Source organism: Mya arenaria, chromosome 10 (assembly GCF_026914265.1).
Source record: "Mya arenaria isolate MELC-2E11 chromosome 10, ASM2691426v1".
Taxonomy (NCBI): domain Eukaryota; kingdom Metazoa; phylum Mollusca; class Bivalvia; order Myida; family Myidae; genus Mya; species Mya arenaria.
The window spans coordinates 57505287-57530924 of record NC_069131.1 but is presented as its reverse complement, the minus strand read 5'-3'; the positions used below and the strand labels follow the sequence as shown (position 1 = coordinate 57530924).

At 36.5% G+C, this 25638-nt stretch overlaps 1 protein-coding gene across 2 annotated transcripts in view; it reads left to right on the top strand.

Annotated features, from left to right (window-relative positions):
• LOC128206213 (platelet-activating factor acetylhydrolase 2, cytoplasmic-like) overlaps positions 1-25104 on the top strand; it is a 26695-nt gene extending 1591 nt beyond the window's left edge. For both annotated transcript variants that reach the window (XM_052908531.1, XM_052908533.1), the window contains exons 2-10: positions 109-883; positions 9253-9370; positions 10171-10370; positions 11915-12088; positions 16382-16495; positions 17929-18020; positions 18366-18536; positions 18967-19115; positions 21093-25104. In XM_052908531.1, the coding sequence (XP_052764491.1) occupies positions 392-883; positions 9253-9370; positions 10171-10370; positions 11915-12088; positions 16382-16495; positions 17929-18020; positions 18366-18536; positions 18967-19115; positions 21093-21199 (1617 nt within the window). In that variant the 5' untranslated portion in view covers positions 109-391 and the 3' untranslated portion in view covers positions 21200-25104. The remainder of the gene's footprint in view (positions 1-108; positions 884-9252; positions 9371-10170; positions 10371-11914; positions 12089-16381; positions 16496-17928; positions 18021-18365; positions 18537-18966; positions 19116-21092) is intronic.
• Positions 25105-25638: the final 534 nt, after the last annotated feature.

The following is a 25638-nucleotide window of genomic DNA, read 5'->3' as shown; positions in this document are numbered from 1 at the left end:
AAAAACAAGAACATGTTTGCAAACCATGGTTTAAGTGATATTTAAGTATTTTCTTAAGTTTAGTGATTGTAACACTATGTGAGAATGTTTTTGATCTTTCAATTCCAGGGCTGAATGGTTCAAGTTTCCCGGATTTTAAAAGCAATAAATGGAGTACCTTTGAAAAGATCTGGATATAGTCTTACCATGGTCTAGATGTTCAATCATTCGTTGTATTTAAAGCGCGTATGACCTTCGATTTTATTTAAAGTGCGCTAAGGATTTCAAGTTAGACTCTTGTATTTGTTACAGTTGTGAAATCGGTAAAGGTAAATATAATTGTAGAAGTTTCAACTGAAGTATTCATTTCTTAGTATAGTGGTTAATCAATGAGATTAAGTTAAGGATTTCAATGCATGGAGTCTTAAAGGCGTATCATATAATTTCTGGGCACGGCGGTGGGGACCTTGGAAACGGTGACGTCATGGATGGCTGGACGACGGCACGTGCCGTCAAGGGAATTGAACGACGCCTTCATCACGTGACGACATGCATCAGCTTGCCGATGGTGGATTCCGACGACGAGGCTAATAGTGATGAAGATGACTTTAAAATCGGCGTTGGCAGCGGGGAGGACTCAATATCTCACTCGTCGGCTTCTTCCGACGACGGCCTCTGCGTAAATACTCAAAGTAATGATAATAAAAATCCAATTAATGGAAGTTATGAACTCTTACGGACCTTTCAGAATGACGATATTAAGGATAAACCGGAAAATGTGCGGAAACATCTCCCACCGGGGTCGGGGCCCCATTCGGTTGGGTGTTTGGACATTATGGAAGATAATTGTGAGGAGGGAACATTCTTTAGGATTTTTTATCCGACGGAGAAAACGGACATATTTGTAAGTGTTAAAGCTTTCTTTTATATAGTTACTACAGAAAAATATGGAAAACCATGCAACCTATATATACACAGTCGAACCCCGTTGGCTCGATTTCGCTTGGCTCGATTTCCTCGTTGGTTCGAACTGAATGTTTAAGTTAGATGTCTTTATACTGAAGGTAAGCATATCCGCTTGGCTCGAATTTCCCGAGGCACGAGGTATTCACGCCGGTCACTGGGCGTTCGAGCCAACGGGGTTCGACTGTAGGTCAATTTTTATATTTGTACGGAATGCATTTTTTTCTTATTTTGGAGCCCAAAATCGACCCCATTCCCTAGGCCAGAACATATACCCTTTTTCTCAAATATTAAAAATGACATGCCCAACTTTATGTTTTGATTTTGTTTATGGTTTTAGGGATAAAACTAAAGAAACAAGCTTTATCACATTATTGTGTCTTTTCTGTCTAGGTTTTGAAACATTATTGTTCATTTCTAGGGAAAATTCGCATTACAAATTTTAGTCAAATGTCGCATACTTAACAATATGAAAGGTCCAAATCCCATTTCCAAAATGTTGGGAAAAGAATCATTGCTATCAGACAGATTGAGATGTGTTTTATTGTATACTGGTAATTATTAAAACAGATTATAGCACTACATTATAGTGAATCCAGGTCATGAAATTAATCCTTTAAGCTAAGAGGAATTTAAACTTTGGTCAAGGTGAGGGAAATTAAACACTCATATGCGTCTTTAAAGCTGGTCTTCAAAGTTGACCGTTTGGACTATTTTTTTTATTTTTTTTTGTCTTGGAATGAACCAATGGAAACACAGTCTTTCACATTCACGTTCGAGAATTGGTGTTTTATGGCTAAGATCGTTACTAACACTTTAAGAACAAAATAAAATTTTCGACAGTTTCCCAAACAATTGAGATCTGTTCTATTGTGAGTTATATGACTGAATTGAAGGCCTTGATACCAAAATCAGCTGAGGCTAATTCAATGACAAAACTGTCCATCTGTTGGAGTGCAGCTTAAAGGTTTGGCTGAAAGTAGGACATAAACTTGTTGTTTCTTGCTATTGTTTCTTTTGATTTGTCTTGTAATTGATAATCGATAATCTAACGTCTATTTAAGCCCTGGTGACATCTTTGTTGTTAGCGATTTGCACGCTATCGATCTCTACCAATCAGTTGATCACTCTCCGAAGAATATACCAAATCAATAATCAATTCATTTTCAATCTAGTTGAAGCAAATAAAATTTTCTTATGAAGTCTTTAATGTCTACGTCCTAACAAAAGAAATAGTATTAATTGGCTATCGATTTTATTTTTATTTCTTAATTTTAAGAACGCGGAATGCACAGAAGTTCAATTTTAAGTCGATTTTCTTTTATTTAAAAGTACAGAAAATCGGTTCCCCTTGAACTGAAGTGAGTTTAATCCTAACTAAAAATTAACGTATAGGACTTTTTTCGTGATACTATTTAAAACTATATTCAGTTTTGGGTCCAAGGGTTTCGGCGGTATGGAAACCTGTTTTTTGGAAGTTTTGCTTGAAGATACAAATGCATGGTTTGATTTACAGCCTCAACATGATGGAGCTTCTGCATGTAGCCATTATTTTCTAAAAAATTTCAAAACAATGATACCGTAGATGGTCGTTTGCCTTATTTAACTTAATGGTGTTTTAATACACGTGTTGGATCACTATCCGCCAGGCTGGGTTATTTTTAAAGTGGTCTAGTTTTCGGATAGAACTGACCGACGAAACCGCCTCCGGATGGGGTTTCGATTGTTTCAAAAATCAGTTTCGGTTTTCGTATGAAAACGAACTATTCAACTGTTTTTCATTTTTATTTGAAACTGTCACTACAAATACACATTTCGTGAAACCAATGTAAAACCCAAACTCGTTTTTTAATAAACAAAAATACCTAAAGTATAGAGGAAATTATATTGATCCATACATGTCTGGGTAGGCATCCACACAATACCTCGTTGTTAAGAAAACTCATAACAGGGAAATACCTGAAGCAGATAATACGGTTAAAAGCTGCACTCTCACAGATCGAACGTTTTGACAACTTTTTTGTCTTGAAGTTAGCCAATTGTTGCGTTAATGGCGAAAATTGATGTTAAATGGCTAAAAGCGGTACTAACGCTTTATGAAAAAATGAGTTTTTCTACATAAATTATAATTCTTTGAACATAAAGAAGGAAACTGCGAGCTGATCTTTTTTAAGCAGACTTATATCACTGGTTTCCAGACATTTACGCACTAATTGGATAATTCCAAGACAAAAATAATTCAATAAAAATGTTGTCATAGCGGGGAATATGTGAGAGTGCAGCTTAAAATATTTCGACCACATAGTTCAATATTAAAAATTTCAAAAATGTGAACGTGTCGAAAGAAATTGAAAAATTCCAAATCCACAGTATGGTTGTTACGACCATGTTTATTTTGTGAAAACTCAATGAAAATGTGTAGGCTCTTGCGGTTGTTATGGTCAATATTTCAACAGGTAAATAATGATAAACCTGACAACGCCCGTCTTACAGATAAATGGCTGTGGTATCTGTTACTTCTATTCATAAAACCCACCCACGCACAGTCCAAATACATTAATGCAATTTGTTACAAGCTACGCGGAAAATCTGCCACAGCTATCTCTTCAGCGTTACTTAAGTGGATTTAGTTATTTCGATAATAAGTGTTTGGAGTATGACTCCCGAACTTTGTTTCCTGGGCGTTTAAGTGTAATGTGTAATATGTCTTATTTAATTTCAGTAAGTCATTCATAGTAAAAACTAGCTTATAAGGGCAATATGAATAAATTGCTAGATTTCTATTTTTTAAAGGGGGCCGGGGGACATTTTTTATTTCTGTTAGACGACTTTTTCACCGTTGAATGTGTGTTCATCCTCTTTCTTACTGCAAAAGGGATCATGTGTTTCTTGACGAACCACGAACACCATTGCAACGATTCTCTGTTTTATATTGACATTGGTTGCTATAAATAAACGCTGTTTCCATACAATACCGGACAGATACACAAATGCATAATTTTTATTTGAGTCAATATCATTTATAGGGTCGCGGATAAAAGAGGGGGCGGTTATTGGATTATCTGAGTTTATCAAGGTCTGCCCGCGCCCATTGGCTGCATTAGGGCTTGACCCCGCCGTGACACCATCACGGCTTCAAATTGTGTTTAAATGTCATAAGTGACATGAGACAGAAGTGGCAGCGATTCGCAGTCAAATCAAGACATTGGAAGACTTGAAGATATAGAGTGAGATACAAGAGATCCGGGTGCGATACCCTTGCTCTTTGCGAAGAGACCTCTTGGTTCTTTAACATGCTCGGTGTAAAGCACCGATACACGCGATACAACTTTCTTTGGTTGAACCAGTACAGAGTACACCACTTTTCCAAGCATTACCCTTTAAATGAAGCTACCAACTTTTAACGTCTTTCGGTATGACGTGGCCCGGGACCGTAGACGGACGCCTTAACCCTTAGGCCACAGAGACGGTAAAGAGGGAGCGAGCGGGCGGGCATGAAATTATTTTAAAGTCGCCTAAATATTTCGCTGTTGAACTACAACAGTTTCTAACGCTATTATACGCATGATTGTATTTCTGTTATTGTCAGCAATTCTTCAAGAAATGGTGACTAAGAGGTTAATCAATTGGAGGTCAATCGTTACTTAATTTATAATTTATGAATGCCTTGAAACAGCTATAACACCTTTTACAGTTCTTTTTAGTGTTTGCATTTTTATGTCGAGAATTTTTCAATTTTCCTGTTCATTTATTTACCGTAGTTCGTTTCTGACCCGGAACGATCTGGGACAGTCCGGGAGGTCGTTGGGTCTGGGGCCTTAACAAACACAAACATCATAATACAAGATGGTCGCACAAAAACAAAACTAAACATATTAATATATGACAATTATCAGTTTAGCTACAAAACTATATATAGATATATCAAATAAGGTAAGCAATTCATTATATAAAATTATAAAAAGAACGAGAGCTATTCAGCAAGAGTTATTATGTCAGAGTATAAACATAATGGATCTGAACATGAATCATATACCAGGTTTCAAGTTTCAACCAGTTAGCACACGTCATACATCTTGACAGAATGAACATTACAATACAAATATTAAACATCACATGCATTTTCGTTTATAGGGCCACGCCTCCGCCAATGGAGTAGCCGGAAAGATTCACATTTAATTATTGAGATGAGCAACTTGATGTTCAATTAGCGGTTTACAAAACCGCCAAATTTCCACATAGTAACGAAAACCACCTAAAAATCCATTTAATTGTTAATTGGTTTTTTAAGAAGCTCACGTGTGCGTACTATAACTGCATTCGTGTGGAATTTGCGAATGGGCACCAAGAAAGTAAGCTTCTTAACTATTTGTCGGGGTGCGCCCGGCCAACCGACTTTATCGTTTAGAATACCAAACTTAAACACTATCTGTTACAAAGAGGCAAAGAACATTGACATTTTAGCATACTTATGTTGTTGTTGAACAGTTCATATCTGCTAACAATATCATTCAATTTACACAACCTTTAAAAAAACTATTACGTTCTGGATTTAATTTCATAACACGTTTAAATGACATGGGAGACCATGATAGCGAGTGTATTAATGTGTATATCATTTACTTATCTCTAGGAGTGTTTGAAAGTACGATAGCGAAACATTTTGCTACGGTTTTTAAAGTGACTCGCTCGTGGTATGTAAAATGCAATTTTTGTTTAAATTACGAAATAAAGTTTGGCAAATCATAAGGAATGTTAAAACAAAAATACCAAAAGCTGGAACCCTTCAGCAAATGTTGATATTTACTCGAATATCGTCTTCGAAGATTACAATTTTTATGAGCGTCTGAAACTACATAACAGCTGTGGCGTTGCGGGTCTGGTTGATTGGCATTATCACGTGATGTAATAAATGTATCCTTAACCGATCATCCACCATTTTTGTTATTTTCCCGGTTTGCCATGTGCACTAGCTGTTAGTTTTCAACTTTTTTCTTGACTTTATCGGCGACTATAACTGTATTTTTTTCTGCAATTTCGATATCATGGAGTAAACTAATGATAAAATAAGTATTTTCAGATGCATTACCATGAAAACAAATTTTTGGTCCAAAAACATGAGCGAGTAACTTTAATGTCTGAATGAATTAGAAGTCCACAACTAATGTCAGATGTAACCACAACAAATCTGTCCGTAAACCAGACCAACATTTAAGTTAGCCTTAAGGCAAACCGAACTGCTTGCCTTAAACTGTTGATCAAATATTTGCGCTATTTATTAGATGTTAATTTAACGACCTATATAAGTAAGTGATCGATTTCAGGTAATATGACTAAAAGGTCATTGTCTATAGTATTTAGTTACTTTCTTGTTAGCAAGTTTTATTTGAAGATCATATAGTCTCTCATGGGGCGTTTAAAAACATATATATACATGAAGCATTTAAAAATTGTACGCTTCCACGACATACGATTTGAGGTATTTTATTACTTTGTTTGGGAGGGGGGGGGGGGGCACCCGTCGCACGCATTTTTAATCGTTCAAGTTAACTTTGTATTTCAAAATAGGAGAACAATAGTAATAAACTACGCCCCAAATGCACCATTTCTGACTTGTAAGAGAAAAAGAATCTTGGAGTAGACCAAAAAAAACCTGCCAACACATTAATCAAAATCAATTCTAAGAGGGGGGGGGCTTTTAATAATAATAATAATAATAATAATAATAATAATAATAATATTAATAATAATAATAATAATAATAATAATAATAATAATAATAATAATAATAGTAATAACAAGATCAACAAGAAAACAAACACAATCAGACCTAAAAAAACAAAGTAAACACTACTAAAATGTCACTGTAGTTTGTATTTTCGTGAAAAGCTCTATATATTTTGCAATATTTTAAGGCCAGAAAAGCGTCTTAGTAATATTGTTTTCGGTATAATTTTCAACTCCTTAAGTCCTTTCAAATGATACCACATTTAGATGGGGTCACTGAGCAACCAAAATTCACATGCATGTACATAGGAAATATTTGTAACTATCAAGCGCTATCCAATTATTAAACGCTTTTAAAGGATGGGCGTTTTTCTCAAGTCTAAGCCAAATTTACAAATCGAACTAAAGTTCCATTTATCGTAAAAGGTTCATTGAAATTGTCCCATTGAAACGTAACCTTTTCAAAAACGAAAGTTAAAATTGCCCTGTATAACACGCCGATTTTAAAGATACGAGAATGTCATGAAAGAGCTTTTAAATTGCGTCATGTATTCAAGACTGTTTTTAATTAGGAATATTTGGCTAGCATACCGCTTTGTACTTCTACATGTATAATATGACATGCTGATTTCACAGATAAGAAATAAACTGTTATGTTAAGGCATGTAGGTCGCTATTCGTAATATTTTGAATGTTAAAGAACAATTTCAAACCGACAATTGTGAAATATCGAGTGCAACTACCGTAGTTCATTCTTAAAGTGGCATAAAATAGTTTATTACAAGTGCATAAAGTATTCATGAATAATAAATGCATACAGATAATATTGCAAATATTCTATATTCGCGTTACCCGACACTACCTACGAAATGGGCGCCGACGTAATCCGTCTGTTAAAACCAAAATACATTTGTGTGTTGGTGCCTACGTGCATGTTTCAATATGTTCAGTGGAACCCCGTTGGCTCGAACTCCCAGGGACCGGCGAAAACACCTCGAGCCATGGGAAATTCGAGCCAAGCGATAGTGTTTACCTAAGTATAAATTAATCGGTCCTACATTCACTTCGAGCCAACGAGGTAATCGAGCCAAAAGTGCTCGAGCCAACGGGGTTTGACCGTAGTTTTTAAAGTTATATTCTGAAGATTTTCCCAATAATATTCTAACATATAGCTAATAAAAAAATCTTACCTGTTTTGTTTTTTTTGAAAGATGTGACCCTAACCACTCATTGTTTTCGGCCTTGTGAATTATCGAGTGCATTGTAGCGCTAAATTGCACTAATGCACACAAAAAGTGGTATGAAATACAAGCCTTCACTATCTATATGAGACTCGTCGCTACCAAAATTGCGGCGTAGCAGTCCGCTAAAGACCCATTTACTACGATTTAATCTAAAAACGTTGAAAGCATATCGTTGCAACATGTAATGATTCGATTCAACGCCTTTGCCACGATGTCTGATATCTGGTAACAAACGTTTTAGACATTATATTAACAAATCATAAACATAATATATCAAACTGCAATATTATAATTGGCTGTGATCGTTGCAAAATGTGTGGCAAACCCATTTGTTTTTGTATACATTCTTTATAAAATTGTTGTATATATTAAAACTGCGCATGTTTTAAGAAAAAGGCAATAAAATATGTTTTAGTCAACGTTGCGATCCATTAGCTGTCATAACAAGAGTAAGCGAAGCGTGTCGAGTGTTTTAAAAACGTGAACCATTAGCGGATCCAGGGATTTTTACTCGTCCAAGTTTACTTTTAACTCTAATATATAAGAAAAAGAGTTACTGCAATAACCCCCCCCCCCCCCCACACACACACAATACACCATTTCTTACCAGAAATTGTTTGATTTTTCTGTGGGGGGAGGGGGCAGCGGGAAGTCATCCAATACCCCTCTGAAAACACATTAAACCACATAAATTTCGCTTCTAAGGGTGGGCCGCATGTCAAAAGGTTGCGCCTAAGTTACGGCCACTCTAACGTAAATTCCAGGACCCGCCCCAGAAAACTGCATTCATTTGGCGGTAATAATCAATCATAACATTGTACATATTGTATTTCAGAGTCTGTTGTATGTCAGATTACTCATTATTTATAACGTCTAGCTTTAAGGGACTCGCTCATGTGTTTTGCGCCATTCCCCCCCCCCCCCCCGCTATTGCGTCTGAAAACACTCCTAATATAACTATTTTCATCTTTGATACCTAAAATTGCAAAAGAAAATACACTTAAATAATAAAAAAATATTCTGGTTTAAGTAGGGGGCGAATCCGCGCCGTTACAGTCGAGGAAGAAATAGAAAACTGACAACAAAACCTTACGCCCACAATGACTCATACTCACACATAAGGATAACTTAACCGCTAAGCCTTTTGTTGAATCGTGGAACTAACGCTCTTCAAAGTTGTGGACTTCAAAGACAATATTTGAGCATAAATCAACACTTATTGAAGGGTTCAAGCCGTCCGTTTCTTAGTTTTATCACTCCTAATGATTTGCCACACTCAAAAATGTGCATTTTACAAAACCAAGAGCTTCTTTAAGTATTTTAATCTCATGTTTTTCAGAGCCGGGACACACAATGGCCGCTGTGGTTGCCCCGGAAACAGTATGGTCACGGGTACGCCAAGTTCCTGAGGTGTAACCCCCGTAAGTTGGCCGGGAAATTCTTCAACTGGCTAGGAGGTAAATACATGAACATTTTTACAGTTAGCATTACAGTCTCACAGTTTATTTTATCCTCGATTGTCAAGAAAGATTATAGCTTATAGAATCATGGTTGAGTTTGTTGCATGTGAAGACATTGGTCCTGGAGAGAACATGAAAAGACTTTCTCATAGTCTTTCCATGGGTGATTTCTCCCGAACGCCTTAACCACTAGACCACTTGCACCCTGATGGGGATCGAACCCACGACCTGTTAGAGACGTGCGGATACATATACCACTAGACCACTCTCATCATGGTTTAGGGATCGAACCCACAACCATTTGGGTGAAATGTGGACACCTTTAACACTGGACCACTCTCACTCTGGTGGGGATCGAACCCACAACATCTTGGGTAAGGTGCGGACACCTAAACCACTAGGCCACTCTCATCCTGGGAGGGATCGAACCACCAGCGTCTTGGGTGAGGTGCGGACACCTTTGCCTAGACAACTCTCACCCTGGTTGGGATAGAACCCACAGCTTGTTGGGTGAGAGGCAGGTACCTTAACCACTAGACCGATCTCACTCCGTTGAGGATCGAACTTACAACCTGATCGGTGACAGAAGGACAACTCAACCTATTTTTATTTTAAAATTTAGCATTTTTCATATAAGAAGTTATTATATATGCTAAAAATGCTCTCAACTGTAAACAAACTACGATGGAAATTTAAATTAAGTTTTAAGTGGAATTATTAGACCTCTTTTTTTGCGGAGAATTAATACAGCTCGTATATTATTTACCATCAAATGATTTATAATCTCTTACTTCCAGGTGACGTGTACATCCCGGTGTTATGGCAGGCGCCGGTGTTGGCAGGCGACCGGAAGTTCCCCTTGGTGGTCTTCTCGCATGGGTTAGGCGGCAACCGGACCGCCTACTCCACGTATTGTACGGAACTGGCGTCACAGGGGTTTGTGGTGGCCGCGTTGGAGCACAAGGACGGCTCTGCATCCATGACCTACCACCTGAAGGTAGAATATTTGTAAATAACCTAGCCCCTTTCTTAGGTAGACGGAAAATGCTTAGCAGATCGTACAAATGCACCCAAAACTCATAACACAGGATGTCAGGAAAGCGTCCTATCATAAGCTCCCAAATATGTACATATACTGTCTAAACTCGCTATGTCAAAGTCGATTGGTCATAAAGGAAAACTTCGATTAAAAGAAAAATAACCGACATATCACTGACACATGTTTTACTTAACCCAAAATATCCGAGAAATTCGATATAACCGGAACGTCGAAATAACAGAATTCGTCATAGCGAGTTTCGTCTGAACTTTATCGACAAACAACAAGGAGCAACTGGCTTCGGAAATATAATAAAAAAACTTTAACTTCTTCATCAAAATACGCCTGGAGAAATATTTTCCGCAAAACATTTTTCCGCGAGGCCATGTTTTGTATGCCTGTATGCAAGCAGCATGTCGTCTTGTCAATATCCATTAATGATATAAAATTACATGTGCTTGTATTCACGTATATGGAAGAGTATAGCGTATATACCGATAACGTGATCGTGTTAAATTGTCGACTTGTTTTATGTCGAATTGACGAGTTATAATATAACATGTTGCCAAAGCCATGTCGACACTAGGTTGTCGCCACACTATTTTAACTAGTTTTGCCGACAAAAGTTATAAGGTTGAACATGGTATGTCGACATCAATTTGTACAACTCGAAAAAACATGTTCAGTCTTTTCTGCCGACAAAAATCGGAAAATTCAGTTCATAAATGAACAAGGCGACAAATTCATATATCTCGTTAAGTTGGCATAAATCAAGTTATAAGCTGGCATGGGTCATTTCATTAGTGAGGCTAGTCGATACAATATGCGCTTCCATACCTTAACATTTACGTCGTAGTTTTAAATTTATTTATTAAACTCGCAATCGGGCAAGACCAATTTGACAAGTCCTCAGCTGATATTGTTAATCATATAAGGTTTTTTGGAGCATAGTGCACATACAGAATTTAACACTGGCTAAAGCTAGCCTAGTTCTTTAACGTGTACCATGCAGTGATTAACAATGTCACACTGGACCCGCATTTAACGTTCCTCCCGGAAGACGATTGGTAGTGGCGCGGCGGGGAAACGAACCTGAGGCCCCTTGATTGACATTCAGGGGGAGGTACCACGAGACCACGGATCCACCACAAATCATTAACGTACAGTCGAACCCCTTTGGCCCGAATTCGCTTGGCTCGATTTTCTCTTTGGCTCGAATTGAAATTAAAGGACCGATTTCTTGAAACTAAATGTAAGAATTTCCACTTGTTAACCATGCAACCTATATATACACAGTCGAACCCCGTTGGCTCGATTTCGCTTGGCTCGATTTCCTCGTTGGTTCGAACTGAATGTTTAAGTTAAGATGTCTTTATACTGAAGGTAAGCATATCCGCTTGGCTCGAATTTCCCGAGGTTCGAGGTATTCACGCCGGTCACTGGGAGTTCGAGCCAACGGGGTTCGACTGTACTCACATCTCATCCAATTTATCCTTACTCAGGACAACATGCGGGGCAGTGTTGTCGAGACGGACCACCACGGCCGTGATTCTACCAGTCGGCACGGGAAGAGCTCCATGCCTCGCTCACACAGCTGTAAAGAGGAATGGCAGTCGTTCGAGCACGTGGACAATATGGGTATTAACTGGGATGACTACCACTACCGCAATAGACAGGTACAGTAGGGCGTATGTTTTTGTGTTCAAAGATCAGATTTCGTAATCACTAGCGTCTTAAGCCTAAAGACTGTAAATGTTCATAGTACTGTTTGTTCAGAACGTCAGTTTAAACATAATTATTTATTTTTACAACGTTTGTGACACAATTTATAACAAAATTGTATAAATCACTCTCGTTGGCACGATTTTACGCAACAGTGTGGTCTTGTGTTGTGGGGAAAACCGGAGTTCCCGGGTTAAACCCATTTGGCCGGCTTAGTGATCTCACACCAAACTCACATGCGCCATAACCGGGAATCAAACCTGCCCGAGGCTCGAGGTATTGTCGCCGGTCCCTTCGAGTCAACGGGATTCGACTGTATGTTATGCTTTTAAACGTTCATAGGCACACATGTAATCTACGGTACATTTATCATAAGGTTGTGGCAACTAAATCAGCTTTGCTGAATTATCTAAATATATCAATATACGCCTGTATATTAAAGCTGCACCCTCACAGTTATACCATTTTTACAACTTTTTTTGCCTTGGAAAGAGATTTTTTCGTAAATATCTGCAAACCAATAATATAAGATTGCTGACAAAAAAAATTCGAAAATCAGTGTTTTATGGCTTAAACCGTTACAAACGGTTTAAGAAAAATGCATAAAACATCATTTTTTTAACTAAAATATAAAAATCTGCGATCTAAATTTTGTCAGCAGTCTTATATAAATGGTTTCCATGGATTTTCGCATAGATTATAAGTATCTTCCATGGCCGAGAGTGTAAGATAGGTTTATTCCGACCCGAGCGTAGGGTGTTTTGCGGAAACGAGGTTTACCGAGTTTCTGCAAAACACCCTGCGCGAGGGTCGGGAGCGGCTATGGTAGATGCTTTTTCTCCCACCTCAGTTAAACAAAATTAAGTAAAAATGTATTTTTTGTACTCTTTTGTGCTTAGTGTAAATAATTGCGTACGGATATGCTATAATTCGTGCTTGTCATGGATATTCGCGCAGTGATTCAGAGTATGTAAATGGTCTGATCGGTCTTTAAATAGTTCTAAGAAGAGTGAAGCATTATTTCTTGAAAGGTGCGTGAAAACTGTTTTCTGGTGACATTTGAAGCGAGAAATAATTAAATAGCGTTCTAAATATTGCCACAAGACAAGGTTTCCATGATGCGCTACAGACGACAGTCTTCAGCAGGGTAATTACAATGTGGTGACCATTAAAAGAAGTTCCATACGGGCATTTTATCTTTGTCCGTGGGCAAGATAAGAATTTCTAGCATGGTTAAATTAATGGATCTACTATCTGAGGTGGGAGAAAAGCTCATTCCAAGACCAAAAATATATATATATAAAGTTGTCAAAACGTTCAATCTTAGAGAGTGCAGCTTTAAACCGTTATTAACGGTTGAAGAAAAATCATAAAACATAATTTTTTGAATTTATTATTATAAAAATATATAAAATGTAAAAATCTGCGATCTAATTTTTTGTCAGCAGTCTTATATGAATAGTTTCAATGGATTTTCGCAAAAATAAGCTCGTTCCAAGACAAAAAAAAATATCAAACAAAAGTTGTCAAAACGTTCAATTTTTGAGAATGCAGCTTGAAAGTAATGCAATTGCAAAGGGTACCAACGATGTCGTTAACAACGCTCTTGACTTTAACAAAGATCTGAACAATCCGCTCATTGCCGAAATTCCGAACGTTACAGAATGGTGTTCAGAAATGGTACTTTGTAACGTCTCCGTAAACCTTGCGTTCATTTCAGTAACATAGTTTCTATTGTTCAGCATAATTTACTGACGGCCTTAGATAAGTAATGGAGCGTGCATGGATAATTCGAAAACCGGGTTCCTTCAGTAAACGCAAGAAAATGTTATTATATTCCTATCAAGATTAAATCTTCAGAAGAAAATGTTCTAATAATGCTTAAAGCTCGTGTGTAATGGCACCTTGAGGGTTTTCTTTGAAGTCGTTATATTAATCTTAACCTGAACAGGAATCCATGGAAACCTCTGTCATTTTTTCCCGTTAATATCCGAGCTTTGATATTTGAAAAATGGGGATGTATCTATCGGATATAAGTGCATGTTTTATACGATAATGCAAGAATCTCATTATTTGAAAGGGTCTCATTTATAGATTTGACGTTGATTTGTTTTTAAAATGACACTCTTAATCAGAATCAATAAATATGCATGCATAACAAACATAAATTTTGAGTGATAAACCTTTAACTACTTACTAAATAATGCATTTATGGAAAATATTAATTAATGATTACAAGATTGTAACCGTGTATTTAATAGCTAAAAACGCAAACATATTAAATGATTGGTGAATGCTAAAATATTTACTGCAATCTACTATTGTCTCATAATGTAGAAATACCGTGTTTTCTGCACATTTCTTTCAAATTAAACTCGGTATCCTTCATAAGAACCATTGTTTTCGACATTTTTTCTTCCATTTTGGAATATTAAAACAATAGTATGAATTAATTGTGGTAAATCTTTGGAAATAAGAGTGCATCTTTAAATAAATTGACTGTTTTCACAACTTAAAGCTGCACTCTCACAGATTGAACGTTTTGACAACATTTTTATTTTGTGTCCTGAAACGAGCCATTTTTTGCGAAATGCAGAGAAACCAGTATAAGAAGACTGCTGACAAAAAATTAGATCACAGATTTTTATATTTAAGTTTAAAAATTGATGTTCATGCATTCTTCTTAAACCGTTAGCCATAAAACATTAATTTTCTAACGGAAATATGAAAATTTGGATCTGATCTTTTGTCAGCATTCTTTCATCATTGGTTTGCAGATATTAACGTAAAGAGTTGCTCTTTCAAAGACAAAAAAATACAAAAAAGTTGTAAAAATGGTATATATGTGAGAGTGCAGCTTTAATGCACTGTTACGCTTTCATTTGGGATGAACATTTTAATTCATTAAAAACAACTATTTTCTAATACATTTAACTCTTTTTATTTTCCTTTAATATAATGTGTTTTCGACTCAAGTTACACATGCGAGCGGCGGAGCGCACCAGCCTGTTGTACACATGAGCGAAATTGTCCGCAACTTCCTAGCTTCTAAACTTCCTGTTAGCGTTTTTTTTTTTCGTATCCATGGTTAAAACATCAGGCACGGAAGTGCAGTCGTCTGTTGAGTCATCTGACATAAAATCAACCACATTGTACAAAACTTCTTATCCCCTATTAAACTGATTAGAGATTTCATGTTTTCGCATCCTTAGTTTAAACATTGATCGGGGGCGTGCAGTCGTCAGTCAAATCTGTTTACATACTTCAACATCAGCCACATTGTACAAAACTTCCTAGTCTTTATTTCACTAATTAGAGAGTTCATGTTTTCGAATCCTTAGTTAATCATCGTGCGTGGGCGTACAGACGTCTATTGAATCTGCTGGCATACATCAACACCTGCCACATTTTCCGGCACTAATCACAGATATATCAATTAGTCAGAGATTGTTTTCGCATCTTTAGTTAAAACATCGAACTGGGGAGCGCTGTCATTCGTTGGATCTGTCAACCATTATTAAAATAAAACCAGACATAGTGGCCAAAACATTCATGGTAATATGAAACTCTGATATTAAATATTATTTTCTCATCATTAGTTAAGGCATCGGGCGGGTGAGTGCAGCCGTGTTTTGGATATGGTGTCTAAAATCAACGCCAGATACACTGTCCAAAACATCCATGCTTATATGGAACTCTGATATTAAATATTGTTTTCTCATCTTTAGTTAAAACATTGGGCGGATGAGCGCAGCCAATTGTTGGATCTGCCGACCACATTCAATGCCAGACACAGTGTCCAAAACATTCATGGTAATATGGAACTCTAATATTAAATATTGTTTTCTTCATCTTTAGTTAAGGCATCGGGCGAGTGAGTGTAGCCATTTGTTGGATCTGCCGACCAGCATCAACGCCAGACATAGAGTCCAAAACATCCATGGTAATATGGAACTCTGATATTAAATATTGTTTTCTCATCTTTAGTTAAAACATTGGGCGGATGAGCGCAGCCAATTGTTGAATCTGCCGACCACATTCAATGCCAGACACAGTGTCCAATATATCCATACTAATATGGAACTCTAATATTAAATATTGTTTTCTTCATCTTTAGTTAAAACATCGGTCGGGTGAGTGCAGCCGTGTTTTGGATATGCTGACCAACATCAACGCCGAACACAGTGTCCAAAACATCCATACTAATAGGGAACTCTAATATTAAATATTCTTTTCTTCATCTTTAGTTAATGCATCGGGCGGGAGAGTGCAGTCGTGTGCTGGATATGCTGACCAGCATCAACGCCGGACAGAGTGTTCGAAACTTCTTAGGCTTCCACTTTAACCTTAAACAGTTCAAGGTAAGATTCGAGTATATCATTCATACTGTGTTCTTTGTATCAACTATCACGTCATTCGGAGCTCCTCGTGCATTTTTATCGAAAACAACCTCGGATGTATATGGACGGTTTACAATGTCAGAAATCGCGTATGTTTAATTCCGCTGCAAGTAGATCGTGAAGTATTTTAATTTAGCAGTTAACGTTATGACAAAACTCTTGGGAATCTAATTATGTGTGCATTAATACACTTCACTGGCAATCAATTTTAACTTAGATCAACAAATACAAGCTTAAACTCTACATTTAGTTAACGATATAATTCAAAATTTTACGAACTACTTCTACTGATGTACCGGCATACATCCGAGGGTTTTTTCGATGGAGAATGGCCGAGAAGTTCCGAATGCTATCACGTGTTTGACGCGATACTGACACTATCGAGCTCAATCCAATACAGCTAACCTCGAACAAATAACCGGACCAATATGAAATCACCTAATTATAACATTATAATATTGATTTGGTTATTGTGTATGATTTTTTATGTGATGTGTGATATTCAATTGTTTAGAGTGTCCGAATAAGTGTTTAATCCGATTTCAACTACAAGCTTTTACAAACAAAGGAAAGAACGGACGAAATGGACGTGTACATATGTGATATATAGTTGATGGGGACACATGTCGGGGAAAAACAATGATCGATTATCAAGACTCGATGCAATAATTTACAACACGTTCATCCAAGTAAATTGGCGACACGATTCTGTCCATTGCTGATGCAATACATGTAGTAATGTTTGACATACGAAATCGACTGATGAATGCGAAACGTTGCAAGAAAGACAACTAGAATTAACAATTGTAATAAGGCATTTCGTCCCTTTCATGTATGTAAACCAAAGGAGATAACTTCTTATTTTTTCAGTTATAGTATACTGTATAGTTAATGCACCTTGAGTTAATGTAATTCATAATTTCAATCATGAGGGATGTGGGATAAGTAATAGTTATATACCATTTTGTCAATTGAGAATAAATCGCATTTTTCTTGCATTAATGCTGTATGAACGCAGAAGGGCACGCGAGCAATTTACATGAAGTGCGTAAGCGCTAATCCAATAGGAGGGCAATATTGAAATAAACAATGACGTCATAACTCTGTGTGTTATAAAATATAAACGTCACGCTTTATCTAAATTAATGACTAGTCGAATGTAAATATTCATCAATAACTAGCATGCATAGCGAATAGTGATTAATGAATAGCGTTGTAACTTATCTGCACGCTACTTAATGCACAGTTTAGCTCCGCTCACTTGGTTACCGTTCCAATACGGGAGTTAAAATATATATATGAAAACAAAGCAACACTTTTTAACATGGTAAAAAAATATCATATTTTATCCCACAACGTTTAATCTAATTACACTGTTATTTGATTTCTTGCAGGGCCGGTTGGACCTGGACAGGGCCTCGGTTATCGGCCACTCGTTCGGGGCCACCACCGTTGCAGCTGCTCTTGCCGAAGATACGCGCTTCCGGTTAGTATGTGATAGGACAATACATGTTTATTCCCGCCGCCGAAAACTTTCATGATTGGTTGTTATAGATATTTACTTCTAAAGTCATTAAACTCGTTTAACGTTCGAATGCAATATAATTATAATTAGATTGCCTTAAATCATAGAAAAAATAATTGAGAAAAAAGTTGTTGATAACTTCTTGCTTAAAGTATTTTGGACAGACTAAGTGATCAAGTAAAGCATGTCGTGTATACATATATGTTGTATAAATATCTTGCCATACAATATCTCGTCCATATTCACAATTGACACAGTCTTTGAAATAAACAGTGCAATAATTCTTGCTTTTACATCTCTCCACAGTTTAGGTATAATGCTGGACGCTTGGATGCATCCAGCGAACCAAGAGCTGTGTGAAAAGATCACCCAGCCCGTTCTTCTCATGCAGTTTGAAAAGTTCCAGTGGGAGGAAAACGCCCGCCAACTTCTGTGGTTGAAGTCCGAGAAAGCGGAGCGGCGCTTCATAACGCTACGGTAAGATATCCATGCTTGTTAGTTAGTAACATGTATCTCATTTAATTTAAAAAGTAACTTTGGATGAAAATGCCCGCCAGCTACTGTAAATGAGGTCAAAGAAAGCCGAGGGTGCTATGTAAGTGGCGTAGACTGCGCTATGTTTCATTTAAAATGGTGAATAAAAAGTAAAGTTATATTTGTTTAAAGTCTTCATTTTAAGAAAAACATTGCCTTTCGATGTATCATTTAGGACGCAATTTATCACGTGGTATACATACACCGAATATAGCACAAATATCATAATGAAACGATAAAGGGTCGAAGACTTTCATATTTTGTAAAAGCCTGTGTTTACCTTTCATTCAACTTGCCTGTTATGTCATCGTCTGTTACATTAGCTATGCCGGATAAATTTGCTAAATCATAACGGTGTATCTTATTATTTCAGCGGCGCGTGCCACCAGGCCGTGAGTGACTTCCAATTCCTTGTTAACAAATACTTCGGCAAGTTCATGGACGTCCGATGTGAGATGTCCCCCAAACTCAACATGGAGCTTATAAGAAGGGGCACATTTGCTTTTCTCGTTAAACACCTTGGTATGTAGCGATTTTCTTAATTCTGATATCACTTTAAGTCGGGTATCCTTCGCTCGAACTGGATTTGTTAAGTTCCTACCCAAACTCAACATGGAGCTTATAAGAAGGGGCACATTTGCTTTTCTCGTTAAACACCTTGGTATGTAGCGATTTTCTTAATTCTGATATCACTTTAAGTCGGGTATCCTTCGCTCGAACTCGATTTGTTAAGTTCCTACCCAAACTCAACATGGAGCTAACTAGAATCAAGGGTTCAGTCTCTTTCCTTGCTAATCACCTCATATTGTCGCGATTTTCCCAGGTCTGTTATCATTTTGAGTCGAGTATCCTTCGCTAGAACTCGATCTGTTGAGCTACTGTCCAAAATAAACATGGACCTAACTAGAATTCAGGGCTACATTTGCTTTCCTTGATAATTACGTCGGTATGTCGCGATTTTTCTAGTTCTGACATCACTTTAAGTCGAGTATCCGTCGATCGAACTCGATCTGTTGAGCTCCTGTACAAACGAGACATGGAGCTTACAAGAATTAAGGGCTACATTTTCTTTTCTTGCTTAACACCCTGGTATGTAGCGATATTCCTCTTTCTGATATCACTTTGAGTCGGGTATCTTACGCTCGAACTGGATTTGTTGAGCTCCTTTACAAAATCGGCATGAGGCTAACTAGAATTAAGGGCTACACTTACTTGCCTTGTAAAAAAACCTTGGCATGAAGCGATTTTCCTAGTTCTGACATCATAATGAGTCGAGAATCCTTCGCTCGAACTCGATTTGTTGAGCTCCTGTACAAACTCGGCATGAGGCTAACTAGAATAAATAATATAAGGTGTTCACTTGCTTTCATTGACAAACACCTTGTTATGTAGCGAATATCATAGTTCCGACTTCATTTTGAGTTGAGTATCCTTCGCTCGAACTCTATATATTGCGCTCCTGGTCAAACTTAAAATTGAGATACACGTGAGGGCGACACTCGATTGCTGGCTTAATGTCTAAGTAGGTTAAATATGTCTAAGTCTGATTTCACTTAAGCCTGAAGTTCTCTCGTTCGAACTCGCTTAACTCGAAGTTCTGCCAAACGCTTTGGTCGATAGCATTGTTGGTACATTCGAAGACCTTGGTCAAAAACCTTTAGAAACTGTGAATTCTATTTCATGGGGGAGTACTTTTAATCTAAAAAAAAATTCAGTTCTTGGAGAGGGACGCAAGTCGAAAGGTTTCGCATCTAAGATACGCCCCCTTTAACATTAAAACCTGGACACGCTCCTTGTACTCACGCTGCGTTATACGGTTCCTCTGCAATAGGTGTTGTCTCTACATCTTTGAACGAACAAGTTTCTACTTTGGTTTTAATAATTTCGGCTTTATTTAACTTGGTTTGTCTAGTCACCACCCAGTTAAAGCTGCACTCTCACAGATTGAAAGTTGGAATTTGACATTTTTTTTTATTTTTATTTTTATTGAAACGAGCCATTTTTACGAAAATGCATGGACACCAGTGATTAAAACTGAAATAGATGGCAGGTTTTTCATATATATGTTCAAAAAATGATGTTTTAATGCATTTTTCTTAAAGCATTAGTAACGCTTTTAGCCAAAGATCATTCGAACCTAAATATGGAAAACTGCGATCTGATCTTTTGTTAGAAGTCTTATATCACCTGTTTTCAAATATGTGCGAAAAATTTGGCTCGTTCCAAGCAAAAAATAATATGTCAAAACGGTATACTGTGTTAGTGCCGCTTTAACACTATAAACATTCTTTATCAAAACTATGTAAATGTAAGTCAGAAATTGATTTGAATTTTTTTTGAAGCATTTGAATGTTTAAATTTGCAGTTCATCATGTGGACGTTTAAGAAAAATAATTCTATACATTATTCACAGATCGTTGTACTCACTAGCTTGACTTATAATGGCTTTTTGAATATGACTATGATAAAAGCTCACACGAAGTATTTTTGCTTTTGCAGATCTTGATAACCTCGTTGTCGATGATGACGTGCTGTGTGCACGTGAAGAGCACGTAGCGGAAGGTGTATTGTGGGGACGCGCTGTGCCACCAGTTCCGCCTTCATGATGTCACTATGGCTATGACGTCATTTGTCATTTTGTTATTCATGACATATGTATTCTGTGATATTCCTCTGCATACGTATTCAATGTTTGATTGCCAGGCGGTATCCAATACTCTTATGAGATATTAAGCAACTTAAATATATATTACATAACATCACTTTGTAATATTATATTATAAGAACATGGAAGTTAACGGTTTGTATCTGAGAACACAAAAACAACCATATATTTGCATTGTCCTGTAAAGGGACTCAGATTGTTAATTTAAGAGATGTTTGGTTATCTATCACTAGCGGTAGCGGGTCCCGGGGGGGCGGCGGTGCACCCGGCGCGCGCGCCTCCGCTAAAATCGTCCAAGTTTACTTTTATTTTACTCAAAATGCACCATTTCGGACTACAAATTGTAAACATTTTCTTGGGGGAAAACTCAAAAAAAAAAAACTGCCACAATTTTAAACAAATTATTTTGATATATGGAAGTCAAACGGTTATGCCCCAAAGTAACGCCCCCTCTTACGTCAAATCCTGGATCCGCCCCGTCTATATATGCCGGTTTACTTTCAAAGTGCTCATACTCTCAAGCTTATCTGTGATATTGTATGTATTTTTTAAACTATTTATACACGCTTTTGTAATTTACTATTAGCTTTTTTATTGTCCCTTATGAACCGTAAATTCGCCATGTATCATCAGATGTTCCAGCATCTAATTGCGTCTTTATTTTATATGTTGTTCTTATAGTTATTTCACAACGTACCTCAAGCTATAAAAAATCCTCTCATGTTTTGAAGTGATTCGCATAATTCAATGGACGTGTTTTGAAGTGATTCGAACAATCCAATGATCGTGTTTTGATGTGATTCGAATGATTCAATGATCGTGTTATGATGTGATTTAAACAATTTAATGATCGTGTTTTCAAGTTATTCGAACAATCCAATAATTGTCTTTTAGCTGATTCGCAACATTTAATGATCGTGTTTTGAAGTGATTCGTATAATTCAATGATCGTGTATTGAGGTCATTCGAACATTCTTATGGTCGTCTTTTGAGATGATTCGCATAATTAAATGATCGTGTTTTGAGGTGATTCGCACAATTTACTGATCATGTTTTGAGGTGATTCGCACATTCTAATGGTCGTCTTTTGAGGTGATTCGCACAATTTACTGATCGTGTTGTGAAACGATTCGCACAATTCAATGATCGTGTTTTCAGGTGATCCCCATAATCCAATGACCATGTTTTGAGGTGCTTCGCACAAGTCAATTATCGTGTTTTAAGTTGATTCGCATAATACCATGACCGTCTATCTAACGTTGACAAAAATGTGCTCTTATTTATTTGCAATACCAATGCAGTTCATTTTCTTGTTGTTTTGTTTTAGATGTTAGCTTCTAGTATGCCAACATCGTTATTTGATAATTTGTCGTCTACTTCCAGATTAGTATAACTATTTTTAATGACAACTTTTATATAAATATATTTATAACAAAGATGGTATCATGGCTAATAAAAGTAAATTTGTTTTTAGATCAAATTGTTTTAAAACATATACATGTAGTACTTAATATGAATTATACAGAATAGGTGATTTTCAATGATTCAATGAGTTGTGCTTTAAACATACCGGTGATTACCATTGTTTAGTCATTTGTCGCATGACATACCTTTGATGAAACTATGTAATGTATTTCGTCTTACCTTTTTTACAGTGACACTCTTATTAAAACATAATACATACACATAACAAACATACATTTTGAGTGATGAACCTTCAACTTCTTACTGAAAATGCAAAAATTTATATAAAATATTGATTACTGATAACAAGATTTTAACCGCGTATTTAATAGCTGAAAACACAAAAATATTTAATGATTGGTGAACGCTAAAAGATTGACTGTAATCTACTTTAGTCTCATAAGGTAGAAATACCATGTTTTCTGCACCTTTATTTCAAATTAAAGTCTGCATCCTTTTTAAGAACCATTGTTTTCGACATTTATTCATCCTTTTTGGAATATTAAGACAATATGATTAAATGTGGTTAATCTTAATTGGGAGTAGGAGTGTCACTTTAATTACCACGATTTCATAGTATTTCACATGGAATTTTAACCAAACTGAATGGTCTAGTGGTTTAGGTACCTGCCTCTCACCCAAGAGGTTGCGGGTTTGATCCCACCCAGGGTGAGAGTGGTCTAGTGGAATATGCCTCACACCAAAGAGGTAGTGAACTTGATTCCCACGAGTGGAACTTTTCATGGTCTCTCAAAACGGACACCAGTTCTTATTTCTACCAAAGAAACAGACATGAGCGTGATTCTTAAAGCAGAAAGCTTTCGTCATAATCAAGCGAAACGCATTTAGTATAAACTAACCACATTTAATGCAAGGGTCGGAATTACTCGTACATTACTGCATTTTTGTTACTTTAGATATCCACAGTTTTAAGTCCTTATTTCCACAATGCTGTGTTAGCCAAAAAAAGGTGCTGTGCTTATGTGATACGATGTCCCTTATTTGCGAGGGAATGTATTTTTTTATAAAAAAAAAACTTATACTATTGTGATAATTATGAGATGAATGAAATTCCATTAAATATGTTACAGTTTATTGAATGTATTTTGTCATAAGGTGCAATGATACGTTGTATTGTTAATTACTTTGTTATATATATATATGCATTGTTTTGTTAATTATCATGCATTGTTACAATCGTTGTGTTTAATTGACATGAATATCTACCGTGGCAAATTTACCCTCCCCAAAACATGGGTCGAATATGCACCGAGGATAAATTCATCCCATGGGTATTTACGTTTATATGTACATATTCACCTCCGGGGTGTATTGAATTTGCCCCCGCCGCTAAATTTTGTCATATAAATGCGGCATTAGAAATGGATTTATGACCAAATAAATGGCAAGTAGGGCACTTAACTTCACATTCAGCTTATGATGTTCTTTTGCTTTTTTAAGAGTTAAGTTTTTGGCTTAATCCTTTTGATCAGTAATGGTTAATATTGGCAACAGCTTGCACTAGTTAGGCTTATAAGACAAAATGTTTGTTTAAGGTAACCAGATACTACTAAATAAATATCGCCGACCATAGTATTTTTTTTACAAAAATAAATAAATGAATAAATAAAATTAAAATAAATAAGCAAATAAATAAATAAATAAATAAATAAATAAATAAATAAATAAATAAATAAATAAATAAATAAATAAATAAATAAATAAAAGGTTATTCCAACCATGAAACATTGTTTTTTAACAGAAACTTTTATCATTCTTTTATTTTTTGGCCTTAAAGAAATAGTTTCTTTCAGTATTTTGTTTATATGCTTTGTTCGTCGTGCAAAGAGCCTGGGCATTGTCTAACGCATAGTTCTTAGTTTCTCTTCAACATTTTCTGTTTTATTATGTTATTAGTTATATTTTCATATATGTATATAATTTTATATTGTAGCCACAACTGTCTTTCACTCATGTATTTTTATTCTTTTTAATGCACGCATATTCCATGCGATCGCTTCAGGGTACATGTATTTCAAATAATTTCATGTATACTATTCCATTAACAAATGACATTTAAGGAATTCGACCCATACATAAGTCATTTGTATTACCGTCGAAACTATCTATATCGAACTCGGTTATCTCAAATATGCTTTTTCAAACTGTTTTCTATTTATGAGTCGAATTCCTTTAATGTTCATCTTTAGTTTCTTTCGCTGTTTCTTTATCTATATGGTATTTCTTTTCACAATGAATATCATTATATTTATTTATAAGCACTTGACACATCCTGCGTGATTGTGTTTTACACGTACTTCAGTGTGTGATTTTTGAACATTGTTATTTACATTGGATGAAATAAATGAGAAAACCTTCCAATATCTGTCTTTATCCATAGTGGCGGATCTGTGGTCTAGTGGAAACTGTCAACCCAGGAGACTTTGGTTTCAGATTTGAGCCGGCTGAAAACACATCAGTATGTCGAACCAAAGTGGTTCGACTGTAAACAATGAGGCTGTGGTGAATGTAGGGCTAGACTTTGGGACAACAAACAGTACAAGCTTAGAACTTTAATATCTTACCATGATCCTCTTATGTAGAGACCATGACTAGAAGACACTGCCTCACAAGAAAATATACAAGTAAACAGTTATGCAGATCGTCGGACTCCCCTGGGTTTGCCCACCACCACCCTCGATTGGGAGAACTTTGATATGCGCATCACTTTCCTACAAAAGTGCATCCCCTGTGCGGGTACAATGCAAATGGACTTATCGTTTTAGTTTTAAACTATCAAATGTGTACAAGTTCTTTTTTAAGACAGCTCCAAATGTAAATATGACTACTAGTGTATGTCAAGTCTGCAAGCCAAACGACTTGCCAGCACGATTTTGTTTAACCTTTTTAAACAAT